General features: G+C 46.8%; 1 protein-coding gene and 1 pseudogene across 3 annotated transcripts in view; one reads left to right on the top strand and one right to left on the bottom strand.

Annotated features, from left to right (window-relative positions):
• Positions 1-27828, bottom strand: part of SUPT5H (SPT5 homolog, DSIF elongation factor subunit) — a 45135-nt gene that overhangs the window by 11515 nt on the left and 5792 nt on the right. For 2 of the 3 annotated variants that reach the window (XM_066349804.1, XM_066349803.1), the window contains exons 3-18: positions 27373-27538; positions 17753-17818; positions 17201-17212; positions 16622-16691; positions 16451-16519; positions 16270-16335; positions 15946-15976; positions 15536-15604; positions 11233-11484; positions 10053-10142; positions 9866-9945; positions 8216-8321; positions 7895-7988; positions 7672-7808; positions 1350-1505; positions 1098-1244 (exon numbers count right to left, since the gene is read on the bottom strand). In XM_066349804.1, coding sequence (XP_066205901.1) covers positions 1098-1244; positions 1350-1505; positions 7672-7808; positions 7895-7988; positions 8216-8321; positions 9866-9945; positions 10053-10142; positions 11233-11484; positions 15536-15604; positions 15946-15976; positions 16270-16335; positions 16451-16519; positions 16622-16691; positions 17201-17212; positions 17753-17818; positions 27373-27538 — 1611 coding nt within the window. The remainder of the gene's footprint in view (positions 1-1097; positions 1245-1349; positions 1506-7671; positions 7809-7894; positions 7989-8215; positions 8322-9865; positions 9946-10052; positions 10143-11232; positions 11485-15535; positions 15605-15945; positions 15977-16269; positions 16336-16450; positions 16520-16621; positions 16692-17200; positions 17213-17752; positions 17819-27372; positions 27539-27828) is intronic. The other variant, XM_066349805.1, reaches the window with a different exon arrangement.
• Positions 3032-3130, top strand: LOC136381649 (small nucleolar RNA SNORA28; annotated as a pseudogene).

Here is a 27828-nt window from a genome sequence, read left to right as displayed (position 1 = left end):
ACAGAGAGAGTCAGAGAGAGGGACAAATAGGGACAGACAGACAGGAAGGGAGAGAGATGAGAAACATCAATTCTTCATTACAGCTCCTTAGTTGTTCACTGACTGATTTCTCATATGTGCCTTGACCGTGGGGCTACAGCAGACCAAGTGACCCTTTGCTCGAGCCAGCGACCTTGGGCTCAAGCTGGTGAGCCTTGCTCAAACCAGATGAGCTCGCGCTCAAGCTGGCGACCTCGGGGTCTCAAACCTGGGTCCTCCACATCCCAGTCTGACGCTCTATCCACTGTGCCACTGCCTGGTCAGGCAAGATGATCCTTTCTTGTGAGAGACTTTAGGATATATAGGTGCCTTGGCTCTGGGGCAGCTCAAGTCAGTGTAGTCAGTTGGCACTGGGTCAACCAAAATGTTCCAAATCACTTGGAAGGAGACTCCATCCCCTTGAATAAACATCAGGGATGGGAAGAGATGGGCAGAGGAGTAGATAATAACATAATAGCTAATATTTACCCATCATTCTGTACCAGGCAGTCCTCACACTAAATTGTTTATGTGAGATTTCACTGAAACTTCAAAACTTTCCTCTGAGATGGATGTGATTGCGATTCCCATCTTACACAGTGGGTGTCTCATGCCCAGAGAAGGCAAGTCAGCAGCCCAGGGTAACACAGCACCAAAGGAACAGAGCTGAGATGTGAACCCAGAATCCAGGGTTCTAAGCACTTATACTGTGTGGCTCCCAAATCCACGGGGATGGGGGGACGGGGAAGGGGAAGAGGGCACTTGCACCCTATCCTTTAGCAAGCACTGGGTGCCAGGATGCACATCTGACCTTAGAGATTCATTCACAACTAATTAAATAGATGTTGCCATTACCTCCATTTTACAGGGTGGGAAGCTGAGGCACAGAGAGGGTAACTGACTTGCCACCTGCTTAATCTCACACAGTTGCCGTGGGTGACAGAGATAGGTGTGCAACCCAAAGCAGTCTAGGCTCTTAGCTGCCATGCTCTGCCACCTCCCAGGATGAAGAGCTTGAGAGAGGGAGAGAGAAGCAGCCACCTAAAAGTAAGCCCTCCCACTGAGCACAGCACACACACCTGGAAGGTCTCCCTCTCCAGTCGCACGATGACGCCCACAGTCTGGGGATCCAGCTGCACCAGCTCCCCCCATTCATGCTGGCCCCCAACATCCACACCTGATGCTGTCTCTGAGCAGAGCTGCAGGTCCCGGGGGAGGACTTTCAGCTGTTGGGAGAGAGGAGGGCTGAAGCAGGGCCCAAGTGGCTGGCCTGCCTTGCCTGAATCTTCTCCTTTGAACATATCTGCCCAGCTCCCAGCCTTCTGACCTACCTCATGCATGGTGAGGTCGGAGAAGAGGATGACAAAGTTCTCCTCCACGCGCACAATGAGACCTGTGTCACCCTCAAAGCGGCCAGCAATCACCTTCACATGATCACCCATCTTGAAGTACTTCCTAAGTTCCTGGGCTGGGAACTCCAGCATGTCCTGGGGATTGGGTGTGGGGACAATGAGCAAGTGAAGGGGAAGCTTCTACAAATCACCTGCCCCACCCATCTTCAGAATCCACTCAATTTCTTGGAAAAACCCCTGGTCTAGACCTCATTCCAGGCTCACACCACCCAACTACAGACTGCATTAGGCCACTGGGACAACTCTCAGACTGCCCCAGAGACAGCTGACCTGACACAAGTTATCTATCAGCCTAGACCAGTAGTTTTCAACCATTTTATATATACTTGAGGACCAGTGAAAACAGAATTATTTCAGGGACTGCTAAGGCAGAAATAACCGTTATTAGTATTTTATACATTTTCTTTTAATTATACTATAAAATGAGAATTCTCCAAAACAACCAGACGAACAGTAAAAAAACAAACAAAACTAGAATACAAATAAAATTTCTAGATAACAATATTTAAGTAAAGCCAGTGAAAAATCTGTTGTTGCTTCTTTGGAAAAATAGTTGAGCCTGCCTGTGGTAGCACAGCAGGTACAGCATCGACCTGGAACACTAAGGTCGCTGGTTCAAAACCCAGGCTTGTCCAGTCAAGGCACATACAACAAGCAATCCATGACCAGGTAAACTGAAGCAACTATGAGTTGATACTTCTCATTCCCCCCACCTCTTTCCTCTCTCTGTAAAACCAATAAATAAGCTCTGGCCAGTTGGCTCAGTGGTAGAGCATCGGCCTGGCGTGCAGAAGTCCCGGGTTCGATTCCCGGCCAGGGCACACAGGAGAAGCGCCCATCTGCTTCTCCACCCCTCCTCCTCTCCTTCCTCTCTGTCTCTCTCTTCCCCTCCTGCAGCCGAGGCTCCATTGGAGCAAAGATGGCCTGGGCGCTGGGGATGGCTCTGTGGCCTCTGCCTCAGGCGCTAGAGTGGCTCTGGTCACGGCAGAGCCATGCCCCGGATGGGCAGAGCGTCACCCCCCTGGTGGGCATGCCGGGTGGATCCCAGTCGGGCGCATGCGGGAGTCTGTCTCCCCGTTTCCAGCTTCAGAAAAATACAAAAAAAAAAAAAACAATAAATAAAATCTTTAAAAAAAAATTGTTTTTCCCAAAGTTAAAAGCAGGGGTGGGGGTAGGGTGGGTGGAGGAGGCTGTCCGACTCCTGCATGTGCCAGACCAGGATCCACCTGGCATGCCCACACAGGGGGCAATGCTGCAACAGGAGCTATTCTAGGGCCTGAGGTGGAGGCCATGGAGCGGTCCTCAGTGCCAGGGCCAACTTTGCTCTAATGGAGCCTTGGCTGCAGGAGGGGAAGAGATAGAGAGAAAGGAGAGGGGGAAGGGTAGAGAAGCAGATGGGTGCTTCTTCTGTGCCCTGGCCGGGAAGAAACCTGGGACTTCTACACGCCGGGCTGACACCAAAATAAATTTTTTTTTTATAACCGAGACTGCAGTTTTGTTTCCAGGAGACAAAGAGCTACATTGAGATCCACCGTTTTCTCTGGTTTTTATTAGTGATAGGTCCGAAAGTCTTCCCACACAAGCAGGTAGTAGAAAATACTATTTAACACTTAGGCCCTGAGCTTACTATAGCAGCAAAGTCTAACCTATTCGGGTGCTCTCTCCTCCATGAGACAAGCCCTTATATAGACTTACACAAGGTAAAAAAAAACAAAACAAAACAAAAAAAATTTAGGCCCTGGCCAGTTGGCTCAGCAGTAGAGTGTCAGCCCGGTGTGTGAAAGTCCTGGGTTCGATTCCCTGCAAGGACACACAGAAGCGCCCATCTGCTTCTCCACCATTCCCCCTCTCCTTCCTCTCTCTCTTCCCCTCCTGCCAAGGCTCCATTTGAGCAAAAAGTTGGCCTGGGCACTGAGGACAGCTCCATGGCCTCCACCTCAGGCGTCAGAATGGCTTCGGGTCCAGTGGAGTAATGCCCCAGATGGGCAGAGCATTGCCCCCGGGTGGGCATGCTAGGTGGATCCCGGTCGGGTGCATGAGGAGTCTATCTGACAGTGTTCCCTCCCCTGCACCACCCCTCGCTTCTAACTTCAGAAAAACAAAAAAAACAAAAAAACTTGGCTTTGCATGACCAGGCGGTAGCGCAGTAGATGGAGCATCGAACTGGAATGCAGAGGACCCAGGTTCAAAACCCCAAGGTCATGGCTTGAATGCAGGCTCATTTGGTTTGAGCACGGGCTCACTAGCTTGAGCCCAAAGTCGCTGGCTTGAGCAAGGTGTCACTCGCTCTCCTGTAGCCCCCCCCCCCCCCGGGTCAAGGCACATATAAGAAAGCAATCAATGAACAACTAAAGAGCCACAACAATGAAGTGATGCTTCTCATCTCTCTCCCTTCCTGTCTGTCTGTCCCTATCTGTACCTCTCTCTGTCTGTCACACACACAAAAAATATCATCAACCATCTTCACTGCATCATTCATTGCTGTGTTCAATTCCGGGGAAAGTTTCTTTGCAACTAATGCTGCCAGTGAAATTATATAGTGCATGCACAACATTTCTGGATGTGCAATGTCCTTCCTTAATTTTCAGAGCTACCCGAGTGATATCCAATCATGCTTGTGGCACTATCTATACATATGCCAATGTATTTTCCTCAGTCTAAGCCCTCTCCTTGAAAGTACTCATTAAGCTGGGTTAGAGTGTTGTGCTGAAGCACAGAGGTTGCCAACCAATCCCTGGTCAGGGCACGTACAGGAACAGATTGATGTTCCCATCTCTCTCTCTCTCTCTTCTTCTCTTGCTAATACCAATCAATCAAGCAATCAGAGCATTAAATATCTCTGAACTAGTTGTCCAACCAGGTAGTAGATCAAGACAACATAGCAATTCTTCCCTAAAATCTTTATCATCAATATACCTCACGAAGCAAAGTAGAAAAGCATGGTTACTTACGTCAGTTGATACATCAAGTTGAATGGCAAAACATTTTGATTTCTTTATCTATGCTATAGTTTGTTCTTCAAGATCATTGGTCATATCAACAATTCTCTGAACAGTACTGTCCGAAAGCAGTATAGCTTCAAGATTTTGTGCAGCTCGAGGACCCAAAATTTCCTGAGTGATATCTAAGATGCAAGGCTTTACTCAGAGGAGGATTCAATGTGCAGGCGCACAGGGCACATGCCCTGGGCACTGACTTCTGAAGGGCTCTGCAAAACCCCATCTTTGCACTTTTTTCTAAAGTAAGGGTCCAGTATTTTCTTCTGTGCCCAGGGCCTCAACCGACCTTATTCTGACTCTGGCTTTACTCATTCTTCACAAACAGTGAATGGTTTTTTCATTTTCGATATTCGAAAGGCAGCTAAATAAGACATTCAGAGCAGCGATTTGTCACTAGTCATCATTTTCTTCATTTGAATTATCTGACTTTTCATTTGGTTGTGTAATCTTTCAAATAAATCCAGTGGCTTCTCAGTAAGATTGCTATGCTTCAAATATAAATCACAAGTAAGTTTGGAAATTTCACTGCATCATTTGACAGAATTTCAGAACTTACTATACAAGGGCAGTGGCAATGGATTCATTAGCAAGTGCTACAGTGAAACCAAGTTTTAAATGCTCCTTATCTTACTGCCTAACAAAGTTTCTTTTTCTTTTTTTGGTTTCTGTTGCATACCTTCCAAATATCAACATATTTCTTGTCTTTATTATTATTATTATTATTTTTGCAAGGCAGGAAGGGAGAGAGATGAGAAACATCAAGTCATAGTTGTGGCACTCTTAAGTTATTCATTGATTTCTTCTCATACGTACCTTGACTGGGGGCTCCAGCTGAGCTGGCGATTCTTTGCTCAAACCAGCGACCTTTGGGCTCAAGCCAGCAACCATGGGGTCGTGTCTATGATTCCATGTTCAAGCCAGCAACCCTGCCCGTGTGCAAGCTGGTGAGTCCGTGCTCAAGCCATCAACCTCGAGGTTTCAAACCTGGGTCCCTCAGCATCCCAGGTCAATGCTATACCCACTGTGCTACCACATGGTCACGCAATATTTCCTTTTCACTGTTTCTTTCTTTCCCCCTTTTTTTAATTTAGATTTATTGATTTTACAGAGACAGGGGAGTGGGGGGACAAGAAATAATTGCTCTACGGTAGCTATTCACCTGCTGTTGTCATATATGCCTTAACCGAGCAAGCTCAGGGTTTTGAACCAGTGACCTCAGCATTCCTGGTTGGTGCTCTACCCACTGTACCATCACAAGCCAAGCTTTTTCACGGTTTCTTTTAAAGTTGAAGCACTAGTATTTGGTTTACATTCAATGTCATCACTACTTTTCTTTTGACTACTGCTTTTGTTTTTGAAGGATAAAAAGTCTTGTTGTTTTCTTTCCATTGTGTGAGTTTTAAAATTTACAGCACAATGACACTAAAACACATAATAACTTATTTGCAAACAATATGGACACATTCTGGCCTGACAAGTGGTGGTGCAGTGGATAAAGCATCTATCTGAAATGTTCAAAACCCTGAGGTTGCCAGCCTGAGCACAGGATCATTGGCATGATCCCAAGGTCTCTGGCTTGAGCCCAAAAGTCACTGGCTTAAAGTCCAAGGTTGCTGGCTTGAGCATGGGGTCACTGGCTCAGCTTGAGATCCTGTCAAGGCACATACGAAAGGCAATCAATAAATAAGTGAAGTGCCTGACCAGGTGGTGGCAGAGTAGATAAGAGTGTCAGACTGGGACGCAGAGGACCCAGGTTTGAAACCCGAGGTCACCAGCTTGAGCGCGGGCTCATCCTGCTTGAGCACAGGGTCTCTGGCTTGAGCATAAGTTCACACACGTGACCCCGTGGTTGTTGACCTGAGCCCAAGGTCACTGGCTTGAGCAAGGGGTCACTCGCTCTGCTGTAGCCCCCCGGTCAAGGCACATTTGAGAAAGCAATCAATGAACAACTAAGGAGACAAAAGAGCCACAACCACAACAAAGAATTGATGCTTTTCATCTCTCCCCTTTCCTATCTGTCTGTCCCTATCTGTCCCTCTCTTTGTCTCTGTCACAAGAAATAAAAAGGTAAGTGAAGCAACTTCGAGTTGATGCTTCTCTCTCTCCTCCTTCCCTCTCTCTTTCAAAATCAATTTTAAAAAATTACAAACAAAACATTATGGATGCATTCTGAACAGGTGAGTACATGCATGACTATTTGTGCAAGTGTGAAAAAAAATTTACTACTGAGAGGGGTTAGGTGCCAGAAATGGAAACATACAACAGATTAAGGCAGGGAGAGAGACACAGGAACAGTGAGCTGCTCCTGTATGTGCCCTGACTGGGGAATTGAACCAGCAAATTCTGCGCTCCAGGAGATGCTCCAATTGAGCTATCTATTTGGTTAGGTCTAGATCAAGTTTTATTACATTGCACAAGATAGTGCATTATGGTGCAAGCTGGTACTTAGTTTCCAAATGCCATGTGTACAATGCATTGAACACTACATAACTTTGTCCAAATGCTATTTGCACAAGAAAGAAAAAAATGAACTGGGGGGGGGGGGGGGTTACGAGCCTGCTCATAACCTAGCTAGCTGGAAACAGAAACACACAACAAATAGTTTTATCTTACCACGCATAACAGTGCAGCATAGTATAAGCTAGTGCTCGATTTCCGAACTCCACATGTACGACGCATTGAATACTATATAAGTTTGTCTGAATGTTCTTCATCTATTGTGCATGGTTTATAAATGCTCTGCACAATGTAAAAGCTTATTCAAACAAGTTTAAATATTTCAAAGATAACTACGACAACCTCAATAGTATTTTCATCAATGATACAGGCTGATAAGTGGCAGTTATCCTGAGCATAAGTGAATTCAACTAAGATCATTGGGTCTATACTCTTCATACAATATCAGGGTGGTTAACGCTTTCATGAACTGGTATGAAATTTCTGGCAGACCAGCACTGGTCCCCAGACAGCAGTTGAAAAACACTGGCCTAGATAATCCATTACCCCACACAGAGCCAGCCTGTCCCCCAGACATGATGCCAGACTACACACCATCTCAGACCCCCCTGGAAACAACCTCACTCACCCTAGACACACCACACTAGCCTAGACAAGCCCTCAGACTCACAGACACACACACAAATACTCGTAAACACACTAAATCCAGCAGCCAGCTCAGATTACTTTTGGTTACAACATCATGCCCTCAATCCATTATAATGTGCGGTCAGTAGGGTACTCACCTTAAGGTCCTCATGCTTAGGCATGATAGTGATCTTGTTGCCGTCCACACTGAGAATCTTGCCCTGCAGGTTGATGAGTTCACCCTCACACACTTCCACATTGTCCCCAGGTTGGAAGTTATGCTCCCGTTCCTTCCCTGTAGGGACAGACATGGAGCTGACTTGGGGGCTTCCCAACATGGGCCACTTGCTCCTCCTTGACCTAAGATACAGACAAGAATACCTGTGCTCTCAGTCACCACCTCCAGGTCAATGCCTTCTGGCTGGTCCTCAAACTTTTCCAGCTCAGAGAGTGTGGGCTTCACACCCTCTGTGATCTGAGCCCCAAGAGACAAGGGGAAAAGAAAGCGGACAAGGTCAGTGTCACAGCCCAACTGAATGGGCTAAAAAGAACAAGAATTATTTCCCTAGGGACACTCCTGAATTGAGGATTACCCACAACAGACCCAGATAACCTACTGCTCTGGAGCCTGAGCTGCAGGAAGGAAAGCTTGGGCTCCCTGCTTCCCACCGCCATTAGTACGACCCCCTCTGGGACCCTCACCACAGCAGACATCGCGAAGCTCTTAAACAGAAAGCCCTTCCGGCTGTAACGGTTCCCCTCGAAGATGAGGAAGTCACCATCAGAGGCAACATCGCCCCCCAGGGACCTGGAATTTTGTGAGGAAGAGAAGATTGGAAGGGAAGGTTAAGAAGAGAATCTACTGTACCTGTCTCCTCCACTGGCAAGGGGGAAAGAAGACCTCAGGATGACCAATCCATCCCATCCCCAACACACACCCTCTTGATGGAGTGACCTTTCCCAGAAGCCAAAGGTCCAGCTCCACGGAGAGACACACAGCCCCCACCTCCCTGCACTCCACTACTTGTTCCCTGCTTTATTTTTTACCATAGCATGTCACCCTCTGCTGAACTACTGTTTAATTCATCTCCCTAAACAAGAGTGGCAGCTCAGGAGGGGCAAGGACTTAGCTTTTTCTCATTTTCCCCTGTGTCAGCACATTATAGACAATCAATCAATACTACTTGGACAAAATATCAGTTAACATTCATGAGGCACCTAGCACATGCCTGGCTGGAACACACACCACCTCAGTGAGTCCTCCCCAAAGACATCAGTAACATGCTCATTTTCCAAAGAGATGAGGAAATGGGACTCAGAGAGGACATACCACATGAGCCAGCTGCAAGTCTGAGTCAGGATTCAAATGCAGCAGGAGGGGTTCCTAAGCCTGTGCCTAAACTCTACTGGCCTTACATGTAAGGTGGGGGGGACTTAGTTCCTGCACCATGCTTCTCGAGTGGGGAGGAGCCTCTCCCATTCCCCAAAGGGGAAACGTGTGGAAGAGCAGGTGGAGCTCCTATCACTCACTCAAATGTCTTCTCCTTCACATGGTGAATTTGGGAGGGAGGAGCATGTCCTGTTGGGTATGTCAGGGCACTGTTGCTGCAGCTGGCTCAGGGGTGGGGAGAGGTCACTTTGGTTTGCTCTCTGCTGCAGAGTAAGGGGAGGCCGAGTTGGGTGGGTGGAGACCAGTGGTGTAAATGGGTCCAACTCAGTCATGGGAGGCATTTGCCAGGTCCCTGGACCCAAATCAAAAGGCATATTCTACAATCCAGAAAATGAAAACCTGTCTAGCTCACAACAGGTTCCAGAACAAGACCAAGGGAAAGGTCCACTGGCAGCTCTTGTTTCTCCATCTCCTCCTTTCCTACCCTTCCTGTTGGAAATCCTGCTACACCTGGAATGCTGGAATCTCTGAGTTCCATCTAGCTGGGAAGGGTGAGGGAGACATAATGAGTGGAAGGGACTCTATATCCCCATCCTGGTTGCCCAGGTATCAGAAGATCAGGGAAAAAGACTATAAAGCCTGATGTGTCAATAAGTCTCATTTCAATATAAGATACCATTAATCGCACTTACTACATGCAAAGTGATACTCTGAGCAGATATGGATATTCATTCATTCATTCAATTCTCACTAAAATCCAAGGAAGCAGGGCTGTTATTATCTTTGTAAGCAGTGGAAACTGAGGCATGGGGATGGTAAGTAACTTTGCTAAGGCTATATTGACAGTTAACCACTTACAAACTAAACCTGTCAGAGGTCCAACCCTGTGAGGGAAACTGCAAAGGCACACTCTGTACCACAGTTTTGGGGACCCAACCCAGCCAATCCCCAAGGACACTCACCTGATCTTCTCGGCGTCAAACAGCCTCTGTGGAGGCTGTGGAGGCCGTTTAAACTTCTTCCTTTTGGCAAACCAGTCTTTCTGTGGAGGAAAAGGGGCATGGGTGGGAAGGGTAAGGAAGGGACACTTGGCCACCAGCTGGAATAACACATCCCCTCTCCCTCATAGGCAGCATGTCCCCAGCATACCAAGCTCATGCGGGCCTTGATGCGGTCATAGTCAATGCGTGGGATCATCTTCAGAGAGATGGTGTTTTGACTGGGCTCCACATAATCCACCTGAGAAGGACAGGTGCGTGGTCAGGAAAGACCCACCCTCCCTCCCTGACCCCAGACTCAGGAAAGGTAAAATGATGTCAGGAGGGGTAAGGGACAGCGTGATGGGAAAGAAATCAGACTGCTGACAACTTCCAAATTCTCTCCAGCCTGTCTCCCCTCAACTCTAAAATTGATTATTCATTGCCTGCCTGACACCTCCACTTGGATAGCTATTGATAAAAGGTCCTTCAAACCTAGCACAATCACAACCAACCTCCTGATTTCCCCTAAACCTGTTCGTCTTCGCAGTCTCCTCCCACTCCATTCTTTCTCTTAACTCCATATTCAATCTATCAGCAAATCCTGTCAGCTCTGCCTTCAGAAACTCTGACCTTTTTCTCCTCTCCTACTCAAACCTTAGTCCTGTCCCACCATCACTGGCCACCTCCACCATGGCATCAGTAGTTTCCTTGCTGGTCTCTCTGCTCCTGTGGTCTCATGCAGTCTATTCAAGGGTTTCTGAGCCAGGTTAATTCTTTGTTGTGGGGGGCTCACCCATGAATTGCAGGATGTTAGTAGCAGATGCTAGAATCTACTCTCCAACTGAAATAACCAAAAACATTTCCAGACATTGCTAAATATCCTCTGGGGGCAATGTCCCCCCTGCTTGAGAACCAGTCACCAGAGTAATCCTGTTGAAATCAAAGTTACACAGTGTCCCTTGAACCCTCCCATCTTACTCCTGTAAAAGCTGAAGCCCCATTGATGGGCCTCCCTGAGCTCCTGTCCTGCCACTCTGCTTCAGTCCTACCTCACATGCTGTTCCTTCTGTTACAATACGCTTGCCCCATAACTCCACATGGGTCACTACCTCTCCTCCTTCAGATCTTTACTCAACATGCTTTCATCATGCACAGAAGATGGTCATCTATTATCTGTGTGCTCACACAAAATCCAGGTTCTGCTTCACCTAATCTGAGAGGGGTGCTGCTCTGTGCACTAGGAAAGCGGCTGGGAAGGAAAAAGGAAAGGACAGGAGGAGAGAACAGAGGAGAAGTGTGAACATGAGTCCTGACCACGCCCTAGCCACTCTACCCGCCCCTCCAGGTACCTGTGCGATGTCATCTTTATAGATGCCCCTCTTGAGGCGGACCCAGGATTTAGGTTTCAGGTTGGCCACTTCCTTCACCACTTTGAGCACGTCTGTCATCTCCTTGATGGGCACCATCTGCTGGTTCCAGTAGCCAAGCCGCAGGTTGCCCACACCCTCTATGGCCTGCTTCACATGGGTCTGCTTATAGGCCTCCACGTAGATGTACCCTTTCACATGTTCTGGTGCCACTACTGACTTAATCTGCAGGGGCTATAGGGCCGAACCCATAAGAGTAGACAGTGAGACACAACTGCTAATAACAGTAACGATGGCCACTTGAGCAGTCTCTCCTCCAGGAATTTATCCCACAGAAACATGTTGGCTCAGTGACATGGCCACAAGGGTGTTCACTGTACAGTTATATATTATAACAAACAAACAAGACTAAAAATTTTAAAACGCCCCAAAAGAGGTATTTGTTAAAAAATAGTTTACCCACATCACGAAATACAAAGTAGCAATTAAAAGTACAATGAATCTATGTAGTGACACAGAAAGAAATCCAACATATGTTATCTGTAAAAAGCAACTATAGGCCATGGTTGGGTGACTCAGTGGAGAGCTTTGTCCTGGAGCGACAAAGTCACGGGTTGAATGCCTGGTCTGGGCACATATAAGAAGCAACAAATGAGTGCATAACTAAATGGAACAACGGGTTGGTGCTTCTCTCTCTCTCCACCATCCTTCTCTTTCAAATCAATGGAAAATTATTTAAAAAAACAAAACAAAACTAGAACCAAATACTAATAGCAGACAGAGCAGGTTTGAGACAGAAATTACCAGAGATAAATATGAACATTTTATAATGATAAAAGAATCAACCCGCCCTGGCCGGTTGGCTCAGTGGTAGAACGTTGGCCTGGTGTGTGGAAGTCCTGGGTTTGATCCCCAGTCAGGGCACACAAGAGAAGCGCCCATCTGCTTCTCTACCTTTCCCCCTCTCCTTTCTCTTTCCCTCCCACAGCCAAGGCTCCATGGGAGCAAAGCTGGCCCGGGCACTGAGGATGGCTCCATGGCCTCTGCCTCAGGCACTAGAATAGCTCCAGTCACAGTGGAGCAATGCCCCAGCCAACCAGCCAGGGCTCTGTTAATTTTTAAAAAAAATAAAAAATAAAATAAAACCAATAAATAAGATCTTTAAAAAAATAGGTTTTTAAAAAATCTTTAAAAGAAAAAAAAACTTTCACACAAAACCAAAAAATTAAAACTAGATGGCTTCACTAGTAATTCCACCAAACATTTAAATAATTAACACCGCCTGACCAGGCAGTGTCTCAGTGGAGAGAGCACTGGACTGAAATGCAGAGGACCCACGTTTGAAACTCCAAGGTCACCAGCTTAAGCGCGGGCTCATGTGGTTTGAGCACAGCTCACCAGCTTAAACCTAAGGTCACTGGCTTGAGCAAGGGGTCACTCAGTCTGCTGTAGACCCCCGGTCAAGGCATATATGAGAAAGCAATCAATGAACAACTAAGGTGCCGCAACAAAGAGTTGATGCTTCTCATCTCTATCCCTTCCTGTGTCCCTATCATCTCTTTCCCTTGTCCCTATCTGTCCCTCTCTCTGTGTCACCAAAAAAAAACAAAAACAGAAAAACACCAATCCTTCATAAATTCTTTTTAGAAGAGAAGGAAACATTTCCCAATTCATCCTATTAATCCAGTATTATCCTAATATCAAAACAAAAGACGATTTTTATTGTTTGTACTTGCCCACCGGGTGCAAGCTAGGATTAAAGATGATGGCTCAGCCCTGGCTGGTTGGCTCAGTGGTAGAGCATCGGCCTGGCGTGCATAAGTCCCAGGTTCGATTCCCGGCCAGGGCACACAGGAGAAGCGCCCATCTGCTTCTCCACCCCTCCCCGTCTCCTTCCTCTCTGTCTCTCTCTTCCCCTCCTGCAGCCGAGGCTCCATTGGAGCAAAGATGGCCCGGGCACTGGGGATGGCTCCTTGGCCTCTGCCCCAGGCGCTAGAGTGGCTCTGGTCGCAACAGAGCAACGCCCTGAGGGACAGAGCATCGCCCCCTGGTGGGCGTGCCGGGTGGATCCGGGTCGGGCGCATGTGGGAGTCTGTCTGACTGTCTCTCCCGTTTCCAGCTTCAGAAAAATACAAAAAAAAAAAAAAAATGATGGCTCACCAAAAAAACAAAACAAAACAAACAAAAAAACCAAAACAAACAAACAAAAACAAAAGACAACTTAAGAAAATTATAGACCACTATCTCTTATGAATATAAATGTAAAAATTATTTTTAAAATTTTTCTACTGGCCTGACCAGGCAGTGGCGCAATGGATAGAGCGTTGGACTGGGATGTGGAAGACCCAGGTTTGAGACCCCAAGGTCGCCAGCTTGAGCGCGGGCTCATCTGGTTTGAGCAAAAGCTCACCAGCCTGAGCCCAAGGTCGCTGGCTCGAGCAAGGGGTTACTCGGTCTGCTGAAGGCCCGTGGTCAAAGGACATATGAGAAAGCAATCAATTAACAGCTAAGGTGTTGCAACGCTCAACGAAAAACTAATGATTGATGCTTCTCATCTCCCCGTTCCTGTCTGTCTGTCCCTGTCTATGCCTCTCTCTCTCTCTCTCTCTCTCTCTCTGTCTCTGTAAAAAAAAAAAAAATTTCCATTGATGGGAGAGAGAGGAAGGGGAAGAGAGAGCAAAGTATCAACTTGTTGTTCCACTTAGTTGTTCTACTTAGTTTTGCACTCATCGGTTGCTTCTTGTATGTGCCCTGCCTGGGGATTAAACCTGTGACCTTGGTGCACTGGGATTACAATCTTTCCCCTGACCCACCCAGTTAGGACTGAAATCTCAAATAAAAAGGTAGAGGTCCTGGCTAGGTAGCTCAGTTGGTTAGAGCATTGCCTCGATAGGCCAAAGTTGGGGGTTCGATTTTGATCAGAGCACATACAGAAAACAACCAATGAATATATAAGTAAGTGGGACAACAAATTGATGTTTCTTTCGCTCTCTCCTCCCCTTTCTCTAAAATAAATAAACATTAAAAAAAAAAAAATAGTAGCCTGACCAGGTTGCTGGCTTGAGAAAGGGGTCACTGAATCAGCTGAAGCCCCACCGACCCCCAGGTCAAAGCATGTATGAGAAAGCAACCCATTAATGAACAACTAAAGCGCTGCAACTATGAGTTAGTGTTTCTCATCTCTCTTGCTTCCTGTCTGTTCCTTTCTCTCTCTTCTATTTCTCTCTCGCTAAAAAGAAAAAATTCATAATTTGCAAATCCTGCAATTGTCCATTTGGCCCCACTGATGCGTACCCACTGCTCCAGGAGGTAAAAGCAACACATTCAGCTGAACACAAATCATATTAAGTGAGAAAGTTACCACCAATATGCAGTTAGTAGTAGCTCCATGATTCACAAATTTTGAGGACACCCTTTATAAGGTTTGCCCTGGTTTCCAAACTGAGAATTACACCTCTGATAACAATTACATTTATTGAAAACAAGCTGTTACAAATCCTGGCTGAGAGCTGGACAAGTCCCAAGCTATTTAATCTTTTATTTTTTTAAGATTTCTTATATATTTTTTTTAATTTTTAAGTGAGAGGAGGGGAGATAGACAAGACTCCCGCATCTTAATAATGTTGAGAGGCAAGCAAGGGGCCCAGAGAGGGGAAGTGGTATGATTAAGGCCACACAGCGAGTAAGTGGTAGGGATAGGATTCAAATCCTCGCAGTCTGAAGAAAAATCTGTGCCCTACTGCAGCATTTGCTGCTTTAGATGCAGGAGGCATTACTTCATGTTTTGTGTGCTGACTGAGCCCTGAAGGGGCAGGCCCAGCTCCTGGCATGGTCACCACTGTATTCTCAGCATCTCCCAATGCAGAAACCAGCCCGAAGGGGCTCAGCAATTGATGACTGTGTGAAAGGAAGGCATTCTCCTCCAGACAGGCATGTTCACTGACCCTCTTAGCCAAACTGTCCTGTGGTAGGACTCCCACCTAAATAGTAAGAGGGTGACAGCTACTCAACAGGATTGGTGAATAGGCAAAACTCACTCTCAGAAAAAGCTCAGGAAGCTAGATGGCTGACTTCCAGAGGGCTACAGAGGCTTGGAACTTAGCCAGAAATGCAGAGACAGCAGAGGAAATACCTCTGACAGGCACAGAAACACTTCACTCCAGGGAGTGGTTGTTTCCTAGCTAAAGCAGCTCACTTAATAGGCAGTGGTATCCTCGAAGCTACACTTTTCCTCCCTCTGGGCTTTGACCAGTCTCTCACCCTCAAGCTGTATAACTTGACTTACCGTGTCTGTGAACTGGTAGGCAATGAACTTGCGCATCAAGGAAATGGCTGTGGCCCGCTCCTCACCAATCTGGAAAAGAAGCAGACTTGAGAGATGATGAGATGGAAGACAGGACATGGGAAAGGGGGCAGGAGACAGCAGTAGGACAGAGTCATCAGGCAAAAAAAGTAGAAGAGAGAGGAATATGAGAGTGAGAGATGGAGAAAGAGCAAGAGGGATGAACAGCAAGAAAGACAAAGGTGGGAGACAGTGAGTGGGAGAGAAGACAGAAAGATAGACAGGCAGAGCAAGGATGACCAGGAGGCTGACAGACCAAGGAGACCCAGGATAGGCACAAGGACAGTTCTCCCAGACAAGGCCACCTCCCTCATTCACCTGAATCCCCTAAGCCATGAGGCCAGAGCACACACCTTACATTTGACAGTCCAGAGATTTGGATCCCTAGACAGGAGAGGAAAATGAAGCCCTTTAGTGAAATTGTCTCACCATGAAACATACAATGACACCCATCCTTCTTCTTCTTCCTTCACACCCTTTCCCTTCTCTATCCTTTCATACATATGCAGAAGGAAGGGGAGAGAAAAGTGCCATCTTGCCCCTCCCTCCTTCCCCACTCTCACCCGCCACTCTACCTGTGTGACTCTGTGCCCTAATTTCAGGGAATGACATGTATGGGCACATCAGCCAAGTGCAGTTCAGAGTCCCACCTCAGCCCTCCTCTCCCACCCCCTTACTTGACTCCCGGGAGCAGCTGCTGCTGGGTGATGTCGTCAGAGAGTTCATCAGATCCTCCATACACCCTGGAGAGAGAAGGGAAGTTGGGAAGGAGAGGTGAAGCTCTGTCAGATACTCTGACCCTTCCTGCAAAGAGACCACCTGCTCCTGGTCCCCCACCCACGCATCCCATGCCCTTACGTCTCTCCCACAGATGACTTGGCATATTTCTTCATGTAATACTCGCCTAGTTCTTCTTCTCGCTGGTCTCTGGGGTGGGATGGGAGAAAAGTAAATAAGAATTGAAGGTTGAGGAGAGGAGATGGGCTGACCTGTCCCCAAACCTCCCTGTGGGATCCAGTCCCTGCTTACCTCCAGAGGTTCTGTAAGCGGCGAGCCCCAGAACGGTCTTCGTCCAGGACAACATTATCAATATTGGAGGCTGTAGAAAAAACGTGCAGATGGGGTATATAAGGGTGGATGAGCAGGGGCCTGGAGAAAGTGGTAGGGCTAAGAGAGCCAGAGGTGGGCTCTGAGGAGGAGATACCTCATTGACAAAAACCCAACCCTCACCCTCCAACTCTGTGCTGCTCAGGTTTCTGCTTCTTATAAAAAGATTTAGGGATGGGGCCCAGCTGTTGGAGACATCTACCTGTTCCCCATCTCATAGCCACTGTTTAAGCATATACCAAACTCCATCCCACCGCACCCATCCCTGCATTTCTGACCCCCCAACAACTCTCTCTCTCTCACACACACAAACACACACTTCCCCAAGCCAACCACTGCTGGAGGCCTGGCCCCAGAACCCCCCGACTCTGGACCTTCACATGAGTTAGAGACCCCAGGGCCAAACAGGGATCAGGGATGAGGGAGGATGCCAAGGGTAGGAAGGAGTAGATGTCAGGCTATGGGAAGAGGATTGGGAAATCACACTTTTCATATTCTTACCTTCAATCTCTTCTACTTGGAGGAAGAGGAAGAGGAGGTGGTGGTGGTGGTGGTGGTGGTGGTGGTGGGCGAGGGCAGACAAAGTATGAGCCAAATTATAGCAGCAAATCAACCAATGGGTTGGGGGCAGGGAGGGACACAGAAAGGTTGAAAATCAAAAGTAAAGGCCAGGCACCAGGTGGTTGGGGGAGAAGCCGAAATGTATGAGGCGCACAAAACGGAAAATAACGGGGGAGGGGCACTGGCCCAGGAAGTGGGGGGTATTTTGGGTCAGAGCCCACCCACCCTAGAACCCCCAGGTGGGATTTACTGGGGCCCTGGGATCCCAGAGTCCTCTCTCCACAAAACCTACCACCCCACGGGCCTCCACCCCCCAACTCATGGGCCTCAAAGGAAAAGGGTACAGAGCTAACCTCTCCGGCAAGGACAGAAAGAAGCGAGGTGAGGAGGGTGGGGGTTAGGGTGATACAGGGAATGGGAGTGTAGGATGGGCTCTCAAGACCATCTGGGTCACACCCCCTAGTGGTCTTCCAAAGGCCAGTCCACACATACCTTTCTCTAAGATGTCCTCTGCTCCATCCTCCCACTGGTCCTCATCCTCATACTCATCATCCACATCTGAAACAAAAAGGCCAAGTGGTCAGGGGGCAGCAGAGGAAAAGGGGACTTCATGACAACAACAAATCCCCACCTTACAGATCAGGACACTAAGCTCTGACAGGTGAGGTTCTCACCTGAGGCCATAGAGCTGCTCCACGCAGCAGGGTCAGGTCTCCCATGCAGATCCACCTCACTCTAAATCACCCCTTCCCACAACCTCCTTAAAAAATCAGATCTAAGTAAGCAGCCAGAAAAGTTCCCTCTCAAACTATCAAGGGAAGACAAGCATATAGTTCTTTTTTTTAAAGACAAGGTTCATGGTTGGTTGGTTTTATTATTATTCTCTTATATTTATAACGGCTAACACTTATTGAGATCATACTATGTGCCCTGCCCTCTTCTGAGTACTTGTCACAGATTGCTCACTGAATCCTCCTGGCAACACTAAGAGAGGTATCATCGTTGTTTCAATTTCTTTATTTTTTAAAAATTTTTTTTAATTTATTCATTTTAGAGAGGAGAGGGAGAGAGAGACAGAGAGAGAGAGAGAGAAAGAGAGAGACAGAGAGAGAGAGAGAGAGAGGAGAGACAGAGAGAGATAAAGGGGGAGGAGCTGGAAGCATCAACTCCCATATGCGCCTTGACCAGGCAAGCCCAGGGTTTCGAACCGGCGACCTCAGCATTTCCAGGTCGACGCTTTATCCACTGCGTCACCACAGGTCAGGCCTATTTCTTTTTTTTTTTTTTTTTTTTTTGCATTTTTCTGAAGCTGGAAACAGGGAGAGACAGTCAGACAGACTCCCGCATGCGCCGGACCAGGATCCACCCGGCACGCCCACCATGGGGCGACGCTCTGCCCACCAGGGGGCGATGCTCTGCCCATCCTGGGGGTCGCCATGTTGCGACCAGAGCCACTCTAGCGCCTGAGGCAGAGGCCACAGAGCCATCCCCAGCGCCCGGGCCATCTTTGCTCCAATGGAGCCTTGGCTGCGGGAGGGGAAGAGAGACAGAGAGGAAGGCACGGAGGAGGGGTGGAGAAGCAAATGGGCGCTTCTCCTGTGTGCCCTGGCCAGGAATCGAACCCGGGTCCTCCGCACGCTAGGCCGACGCTCTACCGCTGAGCCAACCGGTCAGGGCCTCTTTTTTTTTTTTTAAGTGAAAGGAGGGGAGATACAGACTCCAACATGCATCCTGACCAGGATCCATTTGGTAACAGCTGTCTGGGGCCAATGCTTGAATCAACTGAGCTATCCTCAGCAGCCTTTGGATCAACTGAGTTATCCTCAGTGCCCAGACACTGGCTGTGAGAGGGAAAGAGAGAGAAGGGGGAGAGATAGGGGAAGAAAAGCAAATGATTGCTTCTCATGTTTGCCCTGACTAGGGATAGAACCCAGGATGTCCCCATGCTGGGCTGACGGTCTACTCACTGAGCAAACCGGCCAGGGCCATTCCAATTCTATAAGTAAGGGATCTGAGGCCCACCCCAGTGAGGTTATCTAACATGCCCAAAGACTCTCAGCTGGTACCTGAGAGGCAGCCTGGCTCCTGGTTCCATGCACTTAACCTCTTCAGTAAGTTACAAATACTCTTTCATATGCATCAAACGTTACACTGAAAACCTAAACAATAATGATATAACAGCACATGATAAAAAAACCCCAAAGAGTACAGATGATGTAAATGTATAGCAAATCTCCCTCCCATTTCTAACCTCTACCATCTCAGCCTTTTTTTTCCCCCAGAGGCAACTCTGTGACATTTCCTGTTCAAAGATAATCTGTGCAGGTATCAGAAATGGATATAAACCCTATTCATAACTCTTGCAGCACAAATGTTTAACACCCTGTTCTGTACCTTCCTCTTTTTCTAAGCAGTAATACTAGCTTGCAACTCTTCCACAACAGCATATGCCTCATATGCTATCTGATTTCTGTCCCATAAGTCATTTTACCAGGCCCTTATCATCAGTGAACATTTAAGTCACCAAATATTTGCAACTGCAAACAGGACTGCAGCAAGTATTTTTGTTCTCATGTCTTATGTATGTTTTTTTTTTTTAATTTTTATTTTTTACAGAGACAGAGAGTGAGTCAGAGAGAGGGATAGACAGGGACAGACAGACAGGAACGGAGAGAAATGAGAAGCACCAATCATTAGTTTTTCATTGCGCGTTGCAACACCTTAGTTGTTCATTGATTGCTTTCTCATATGTGCCTTGACCATGGGCCTTCAGCAGACCGAGTAACCCCTTGCTGGAGCCAGCGACCTTGGGTTCAAGCTGGTGGGCTTTTGCTCAAACCAGATGAGCCCGCACTCAAACTGGTGACCTCGGGGTCTCAAACCTGGGTCCTCTGCATCCCAGTCCAACAATCTATCCACTGTGCCACCACCTGGTCAGGCTGTATCTGTTTTTAATTGTAGGACGAATTCCTAAAAAGGAATTACTGAATCAAAGGGTCCCTGCATGTTAGTGGATACTGTCACTTATGTAGCCTTTCAATAGGCAGTGCCCAACAACACTTCTGTCACCAACACATGCATGTCCCTAGTGGCCCACACCTTGGGCAGATGGCATATTATCCATTCTCTTCTCTTCACCTGGGTCCATCTGCTATCTAAGACTTTTTCTTTAAGCAAGGACTCCCTGTCCCTCAGCCTTTGAGAAACGGCTGAAGCTCTCCAAGAACCTGGAACACTCAAAGCATCTCCTGCCCCTTTGCTCTGTTTTCCCTTAGGGCAGGAGTCGAACCTATGGCTCATGAACCAGATGTGGCTTTTTTTTTTGATGGCTGCATCTGGCTCGCAGACAAATCTTTAATAAAAGTAATAATAATGTTAAAAATATAAAACATTCTCATGTACTACAATCCATTTATTTCCTACCACTCATGTTCATGGTTGCGGGTGGCTGGAGCCATCACAGCTGTCCTCTGGGACAACGCCAAATTTTTATTGAATAATGCGTAACGTACATGGGTTGTTGTATGGCTCTCACAGAATTACATTTTAAAATATGTGGCATTCATGGCTCTCTCAGCCAAAAAGGTTCCCGACCCCTGCCTTAGGGTAAGACAGTCCCTAGAAAATAAAGGACGCGATACCAAGTCACTCCTCTTTACATGGCTGTGACTAGTGTCAACTAGTGTGACCTTCAGGGGCTGATATTCGACCACAGATATCAAAAGCTTTAAAATCATCCTTTGGCCCTGACCAGATGGCTCAGTTGGTAGAGCATTGTCTTGAAGTGCAGAGGTTGCCAATTCGATCCATTATTTTTTTTTTATTTTTTTTTTTTAGTGAGAGAGAGAGACAGAAAGAGAAAGAGAAGGACAAGAACAGACAGACAGGAAGAAAGATGAGAAGCATCAATTCTTCATTGCGGCACCTTAGTTGTTCATTCACTGCTTTCTCATATGTCCCTTGACAGGGGGATGGGGGGTGGGGGACTCCAACTGAGCCAGTGAACCCTGGCTCAAGCCAGCGACCATGGGGTCATGTCTATGATCCCATGCTCAAGCCAGCAAACCGCGCTCAAGCTGGTGAGCCCACACTCAGGCTTGCAACCTTAGGGTTTCAAACCTGGGTCGTCAGTGTTCCAGGCTGACGCTCTATCCACTGCGCCACCACCTGGGCAGGCTGGTTTGATCCTTGGTCAGGGCACATATAGGAACATATTGATGTTCCTGTCTCTCTTTCTCCCCTTCCTTTCTCTCTAAAATCGGTCAACATTAAAATACATATATTATATATGCCTCAACTCTGGCTGGTTAGCTCAGTTGGTTAGAGTATCACCCCAAAACACCAAGGCTGTGTGTTCGATCCCCGGTCAGGGCACATACAGGAAGCAACTGATACATGTACAAATAAGTGAAGCAACAAATAAATGCTTCTCTCTCTTCCCTTTCCTCTCTAAAAATCAACTAATAAAACTTTTTTTTAGTGAGAGGAGGGGAGATAGTGAGACAGACTACTGAATGTGGTCAAGGCACATATGGGAGTTGATGCTTCCAGCTCCTCCCCCCCTTCTCTCTCTCTCTCTCTCTCTCCCTCTCCTCTCTAAAATAAATAAATAAATAAAAATAAATTTAAAAAATTAAAAAAAAAAGATTTTATTTAAATTTTAGAGAGAGGCAAGGGAGAGAGAAAAAGAAGGGGGAAGAGCAGGAAGCATCAACTACTAGTAGTTGCTTCTTGTATGTGCCCAGACCAGACAAGCCCAGGGTTTGAACCGGCAACCTAGCATTCCAGATCAATGCTTTATCCACTGCACCACCACAGGCCAGGCTCAATTAATATACTTTTTAAAAAATAAATAAGCCTGACCAGGCGGTGGCGCAGTGGATAGAGTGTCAGACTGGGATGCAAAGGACCCAGGTTTGAGATCCCAAGGTCGCCAGCTTGAGCGTGGGCTCATGTGATTTGAGCAAAGCTCACCAGCTTGGACCCAAGGTTGCTGGCCTCAGCAAGGGGTTACTTGGTCTGCTAAAGGCCCGTGGTCAAGGCATATATGAGAAAGCAATCAATGAACAACTAAAGTGCCACAACGAAAAACTGATGATTGATGCTTCTTATATCGCTCTGTTCCTGTCTGTCTGTCCCTATCTATCCCTCTCTCTGACTCTCGCTCTGTCTCTGTTAAAAATAAAAATGTTTAAAAAAATTTTTTTAATAAATAAATAAATAAAAGGTGAATAAAAATATGACTAATATTTTCAAAGCAATTTGACTTGCAGGGTATTATCACATAGAAAATCTGCAAGGTACGTGTTAGATGAAAGAAATATCTTCCTTTTCAGTAATCTCTAATTGAAATTTAGCATTACCATCAATTATGAATAATGACAATAAACCACAATAGTGTTAGCAGTAAAATCTGGTATTTTCTTTTTCTTTTTTTTTTTTTTACAGAGACAGAGAGAGAGTCAGAGAGAGGGATAGACAGGGACAGACAGACAGGAACAGAGAGAGATGAGAAGCATCCATCATTAGTTTATTGTTACGACACCTTAGTTGTTCATTGATTGCTTTCTCATATGTGCCTTGACCAGGGGCCTTCAGCAGACCGAGTAACCCCTTGCTTGAGTCAGCAACCTTGGGTCCAAGCTGGTGAGCTTTGCTCAAATTAGATGAGCCCATGCTCAAGCTGGCAACTTCGGGGTCTCGAACCTGGGTCCTCCACATCACAGTCCGACGATAATAACCACCCTATAGTCTAAGGGCTTACTCTGGGCTGGACATCACACTCTGGGTTGCCATCAGCAGTCCGACAGTCTATCCACTGTGCCACCACCTGGTCAGGCTAAAATCTGGTATTTTCTTAGCATGTTACAACTGCAGCTATCTCAAAATCATTCTCTCATTGCTGCTTCAAAATTAGATTCTTATCAAACCCTCCCTCCACAAAAACGGTTTTCTTTAAATGTATTAATAAAGAAGCTTGCCTGACCAGGTGGTGGCGCAGTGGATAGAGCGTCAGACTGGGATGCAAAAGACCCAGGTTCGAGACCCTAGGGTTGCCAGCTTAAGCACGGGCTCATCTGGCTTGAGCAGAAAGCTCACTAGCATGGACCTAAGGTCACTGGCTTGAGCAGGGGGTTACTCAGTCTGCTGAAGGCCCACGGTTATGGCACATATGAGAAAGCAATCAATGAACAACTAAGGTCTCACAACGAAAAACTGATGATTGATGCTTCTCATCTCTCGCCGTTCCTGTCTGTCTGTCCCTATCTATCCCTCTCTCTGACTCTCTCTCTGTCCCTGTAAAAAAAAAAAAGAAGAAGCACATACAGCCTGGCCTGTGGTGGCGCAGTGGATAAACCTTTGGCCTGGAACGCCAAGGTTGCCGGTTTGAAACCCTGGGCTTCCCTGGTCAAGGCACATACAGCAAGCAAGCAATGAACAACTAACATGAAGCAACTATGAGTTGTTACTTCCCATTCCATGCTCCCATTTCTCTCCTGTCTCTGTAAAATCAATAAAGTATTTAAAATAAAAAATAAAAATAAAAAAAGAAGCACATACAGCCTGATCAATCCATGGTTCACCAAATACAGTGTCGACCTGGGATGCTTAAGACCTAGGTTCGAAACCCCGAGGTCATAGGCTGGAGCTCAGGCTCATCAACATGACCTCATGATCGCTGGCTTGTGCCCAAGGTCGCTGGCTTGAGCAAGAGGTCACTGACTTAGCTGGAGTCCCCCTAGTCAAGGCACATATGAGAAGCAATCAATGAACTACTAAAGTGTGGCAATTACAAGTTGATGCTTCTCATCTCTCGCCCTTCCTGTCTGTCTCTATCTTAAAAAAAAAAAAGCACATACATCACAATGTCCTTTTAATATTTGATACTATGTTTTAATATTTAATGTTTAATATTTAATGTTCTCTTGGGAATCCTATGTATTATGTTTCAGAACATGACTCTGAGAAGTCTCAAGTCTATATACTTTATCAGACTGCAAAAGGGACCACAAAAAAGATTAATCCTTTGAGTAGTACGAATGTTCATGTACATCCTCATGCCTCCTGACCATCCAGAATATGATCGCACAAAAATTTTTATTTTAGCCTGACCTATGGTGGCGCAGTGGATAAAGCATTGACCTGGAACACTGAGGTCACTGGTTCGAAACCCTGGGCTTGCCTGGTCAAGGCACATATAGGAGTTGATGCTTCCTGCTCCTCCCCCTACCTCTCACTCTCCTCTCTAAAAATGAATAAATTAAAAACAAAACAAAAAATTTTTATTTTAAAAATGTGTAAGGCAACATTATAAAAAGGCAAATATATGTTCTTCTTGTTTCCATAAATTGGTTATCAAACAAACATGATTTTTAAGTTAATAAAACTGGAACTGGAACTAATTTCATTTTTTTTTTAATTTTTTTTTTTTAATTCATTTTTAGAGAGGAGAGAGAGAAACAGAGAGAGAGAAGGGGGGAGGAGCTGAAAGCATCAACTCCCATATGTGCCTTGACCAGGCAAGCCCAGGTTTTTGAACCAGCGATCTCAGCATTTACAGGTCGATGCTTTATCCACTGTGCCACCACAGGTCAGGCGGAACTAATTTCATTTTTGGGGAAAAAAAACTCACTCCCAGGGGTCAGTGAGCCTGAAAAATACTCAATACCCAAAAGATTAAGAACTCCTGGCCTACTGTGGTGGCACAATGCATAAAGCATCGACCTGGAATGGTGAGGCCACCTGTTTGAAACTCTGGGCTTGCCCAGTCAAGCAACACATGCACATATAAGAGGCAAGTGCAAGTTGATGTTTCCTGCTCTTTCCTCCACGCCCATCTCCTCACTCTCTCTCTTCTAAAATAAATAAAATTTTAAAAACACAATTAAAAACAACAACAAAAAAACCCTGATCAAGATAATAACTTCAGGCCCTGGCCGGTTGGCTCAGCGGTAGAGCGTCGGCCTGGCGTGCGGGGGACCCGGGTTCGATTCCCAGCCAGGGCACATAGGAAAAGCGCCCATTTGCTTCTCCACCCCCACCCCCTCCTTCCTCTCTGTCTCTCTCTTCCCCTCCCGCAGCCAAGGCTCCATTGGAGCGAAGATGGCCCGGGCGCTGGGGATGGCTCCTTGGCCTCTGCCCCAGGCGCTAGAGTGGCTCTGGTCGCGGCAGAGCGACGCTCCGGAGGGGCAGAGCATCGCCCCCTGGTGGGCAGAGCGTCGCCCCTGGTGGGTGTGCCGGGTGGATCCCGGTCGGGCGCATGCGGGAGTCTGTCTGACTGTCTCTCCCCGTTTCCAGCTTCAGAAAAGTACAAAAAAAAAGATAATAACTTCAATATGTGTGTCTAAATACACGTAAAGATGTTCACAGCAGTGCTGCTTAAAATACTGAAAAATAAAAAAGTTAAAAAAAAAAACAAAACAAAACCGAAAAATATGCCCTAGCTGGTTGGATCAGTGATAAGAGCATCAGTCCAGCATGTGGAAGTCATGGATTCAATTCCCAATCAGGGCACCCAGGAGAAGTGACCATTTGCTTTTCCACCCCTTCCCCTCCCCCTTCTCTCTCTCCCTTCCCCTCCCACAGCCATGGCTCCATTGAATGGAGCACATTGGCCCACGGAACTGAGAATGGCTCCATGGAGCCTCTGCCTCAGGTGCTAAAAATAGCTTGGTTGTAAGCATAGCCCCAGATGGGCAGAGCACTGGAATAAGACGGGGTTGCCAGGTGGTTCCCCATCGGGACGCATGCAGGAGTCTACCTCCTCTCCTCTCACTTGCAAAAAAAAAAAAAAAAAAAAATATTGAAAAATATAAACAATTTCAATGTCCAACAAGAAATTGCTTAAACAAAACACATTTATGGAGACTGACCAGGCTGTGATGCAGTGGATAGAGCGTCAGCCTGGGACACTGAGGACCCAGGTTCGAAACCCTGAGGTCTCCAGCTTGAGCGTGGGCTCACCAGCTTGAGCACGGGGTTGTAGACTTGACCCCATGGTAACTGGCTTGAGCCTAAAGGTCGCTGCCTTGAAGCTCAACGTTGCTGGCTCAGCTGGAGCCCCCCTGGTTAAGATGCATATGAGAAAGCAATCAATGAACTAAATGTGCTGCAACTATGAGTTAATACTTCTCATCTCTCTTCCTTCCTGTCTGTCTCTTGCTTAAAAAAACACATTATGGAACACTGTGCAGCCACTGGAAAAAGAGCTATTTCAATAATGAGATGATGATGATAGCAGCTAATATATGATATATTGAGCATTTAGGTGTCACTGTGGTTCAGAAAATTTTCTTCACACCAATTAACTCATTTAATCTCAACTATCTGTTATATCCACCTCCATAAGCACTGAGTAAAAAAAGCAGTTTATAGGACACTAGCTAGAATGTGGGCCTATATAACATAAATAAATAACCACCCTATAGTCTAAGGGCTTACTCTGGGCTGGACATCACACTCTGGGTTGCCATCAGCCTGATGTGCTTTTCATGCATGGTCCCCCAAATCCTCAAATTTTCTCTGCTGAAGTAGGAAGAACTGTTTGTCTTCATTGTACAGAGGGTATAAGAGGCTCAGAGAGACATATAGCAACTTGCCCAGGTCCACATGAAGAAAAGGGCAGAGCCAGGCCAGAAGGGACCTACAGCTGTTGGCTTCCACTACTCTGCCCTGTTGTCTATTTATAGGTCATCTAAGATTTCCATGACAAGCACAAACTATTATCAGGCGTTTCTGGTTTGTTTGGTTTTTTTGGTCAAGTTTTTATAGTATGACTGTGTATATTAAAAGGGCCTACCCCTTAGAAATATATATATGGGGGGAGTGCAATGGGGGAAGGAGAGGGAAATATTTGGGGGTAAAATTATGTATTTGGGATTTGCTTCAACATTATCCAGTGGGGGACAGAAGTGAGGAGGAATAAGCAAAGCAAGCTGGTACTAAGCTGTTAACCACTGACACAGGTGATGGACCGTGGGGCTCCACATACTATTTTACTATTGTGTGTGTTTGACATTTACCAAATGTTTTTCTTTTTAAGTACATTCAAGAAATGGAACTGAAGGTGGAAAACCAGTCTCTGCTCAGCATTCCCCAGCCCTATGACATACCAGCCTCATCCAGAATGAAGCCACCATGACGGGGTTTCTTGGGGGGCCGGTCATCATCTTCCTCTTCTTCTTCCTCATCATATTCCTCCTCCTCTTCTTCCTCTTCTTCTTCCTCAGGCTCTTCCTCCTTTTCACTGCCTGCTGTACTTCGCCGCTCCTCGTCTATCTGCAGAGTCAAGAAACAATAGGACACTAGGGTACTGTATTTCAAAATCCAGGTACCAGGCCCTGGCCGGTTGGCTCAGTGGTACAGCGTCAGCCTGGCATGCAGGAGTCCCGGGTTCGATTCCCGACCAGGGCACACAGGAGAAGCGCCCATCTGTTTCTCCACCCCTCCCCCTCTCCTTCCTCTCTGTCTCTCTCTTCCCCTCCCGCAGCCAAGGCTCCATTGGAGCAAAGATGGCCCGGGCGCTGGGGATGGCTCTGTGGCCTCTGCCTCAGGCACTAGATTGAGTC

The sequence above is a fragment of the Saccopteryx leptura genome, chromosome 9 (genome assembly GCF_036850995.1).
Source record: "Saccopteryx leptura isolate mSacLep1 chromosome 9, mSacLep1_pri_phased_curated, whole genome shotgun sequence".
Taxonomy (NCBI): Eukaryota; Metazoa; Chordata; class Mammalia; order Chiroptera; family Emballonuridae; genus Saccopteryx; species Saccopteryx leptura.
This window is presented reverse-complemented; position numbering and strand designations above follow the sequence as displayed.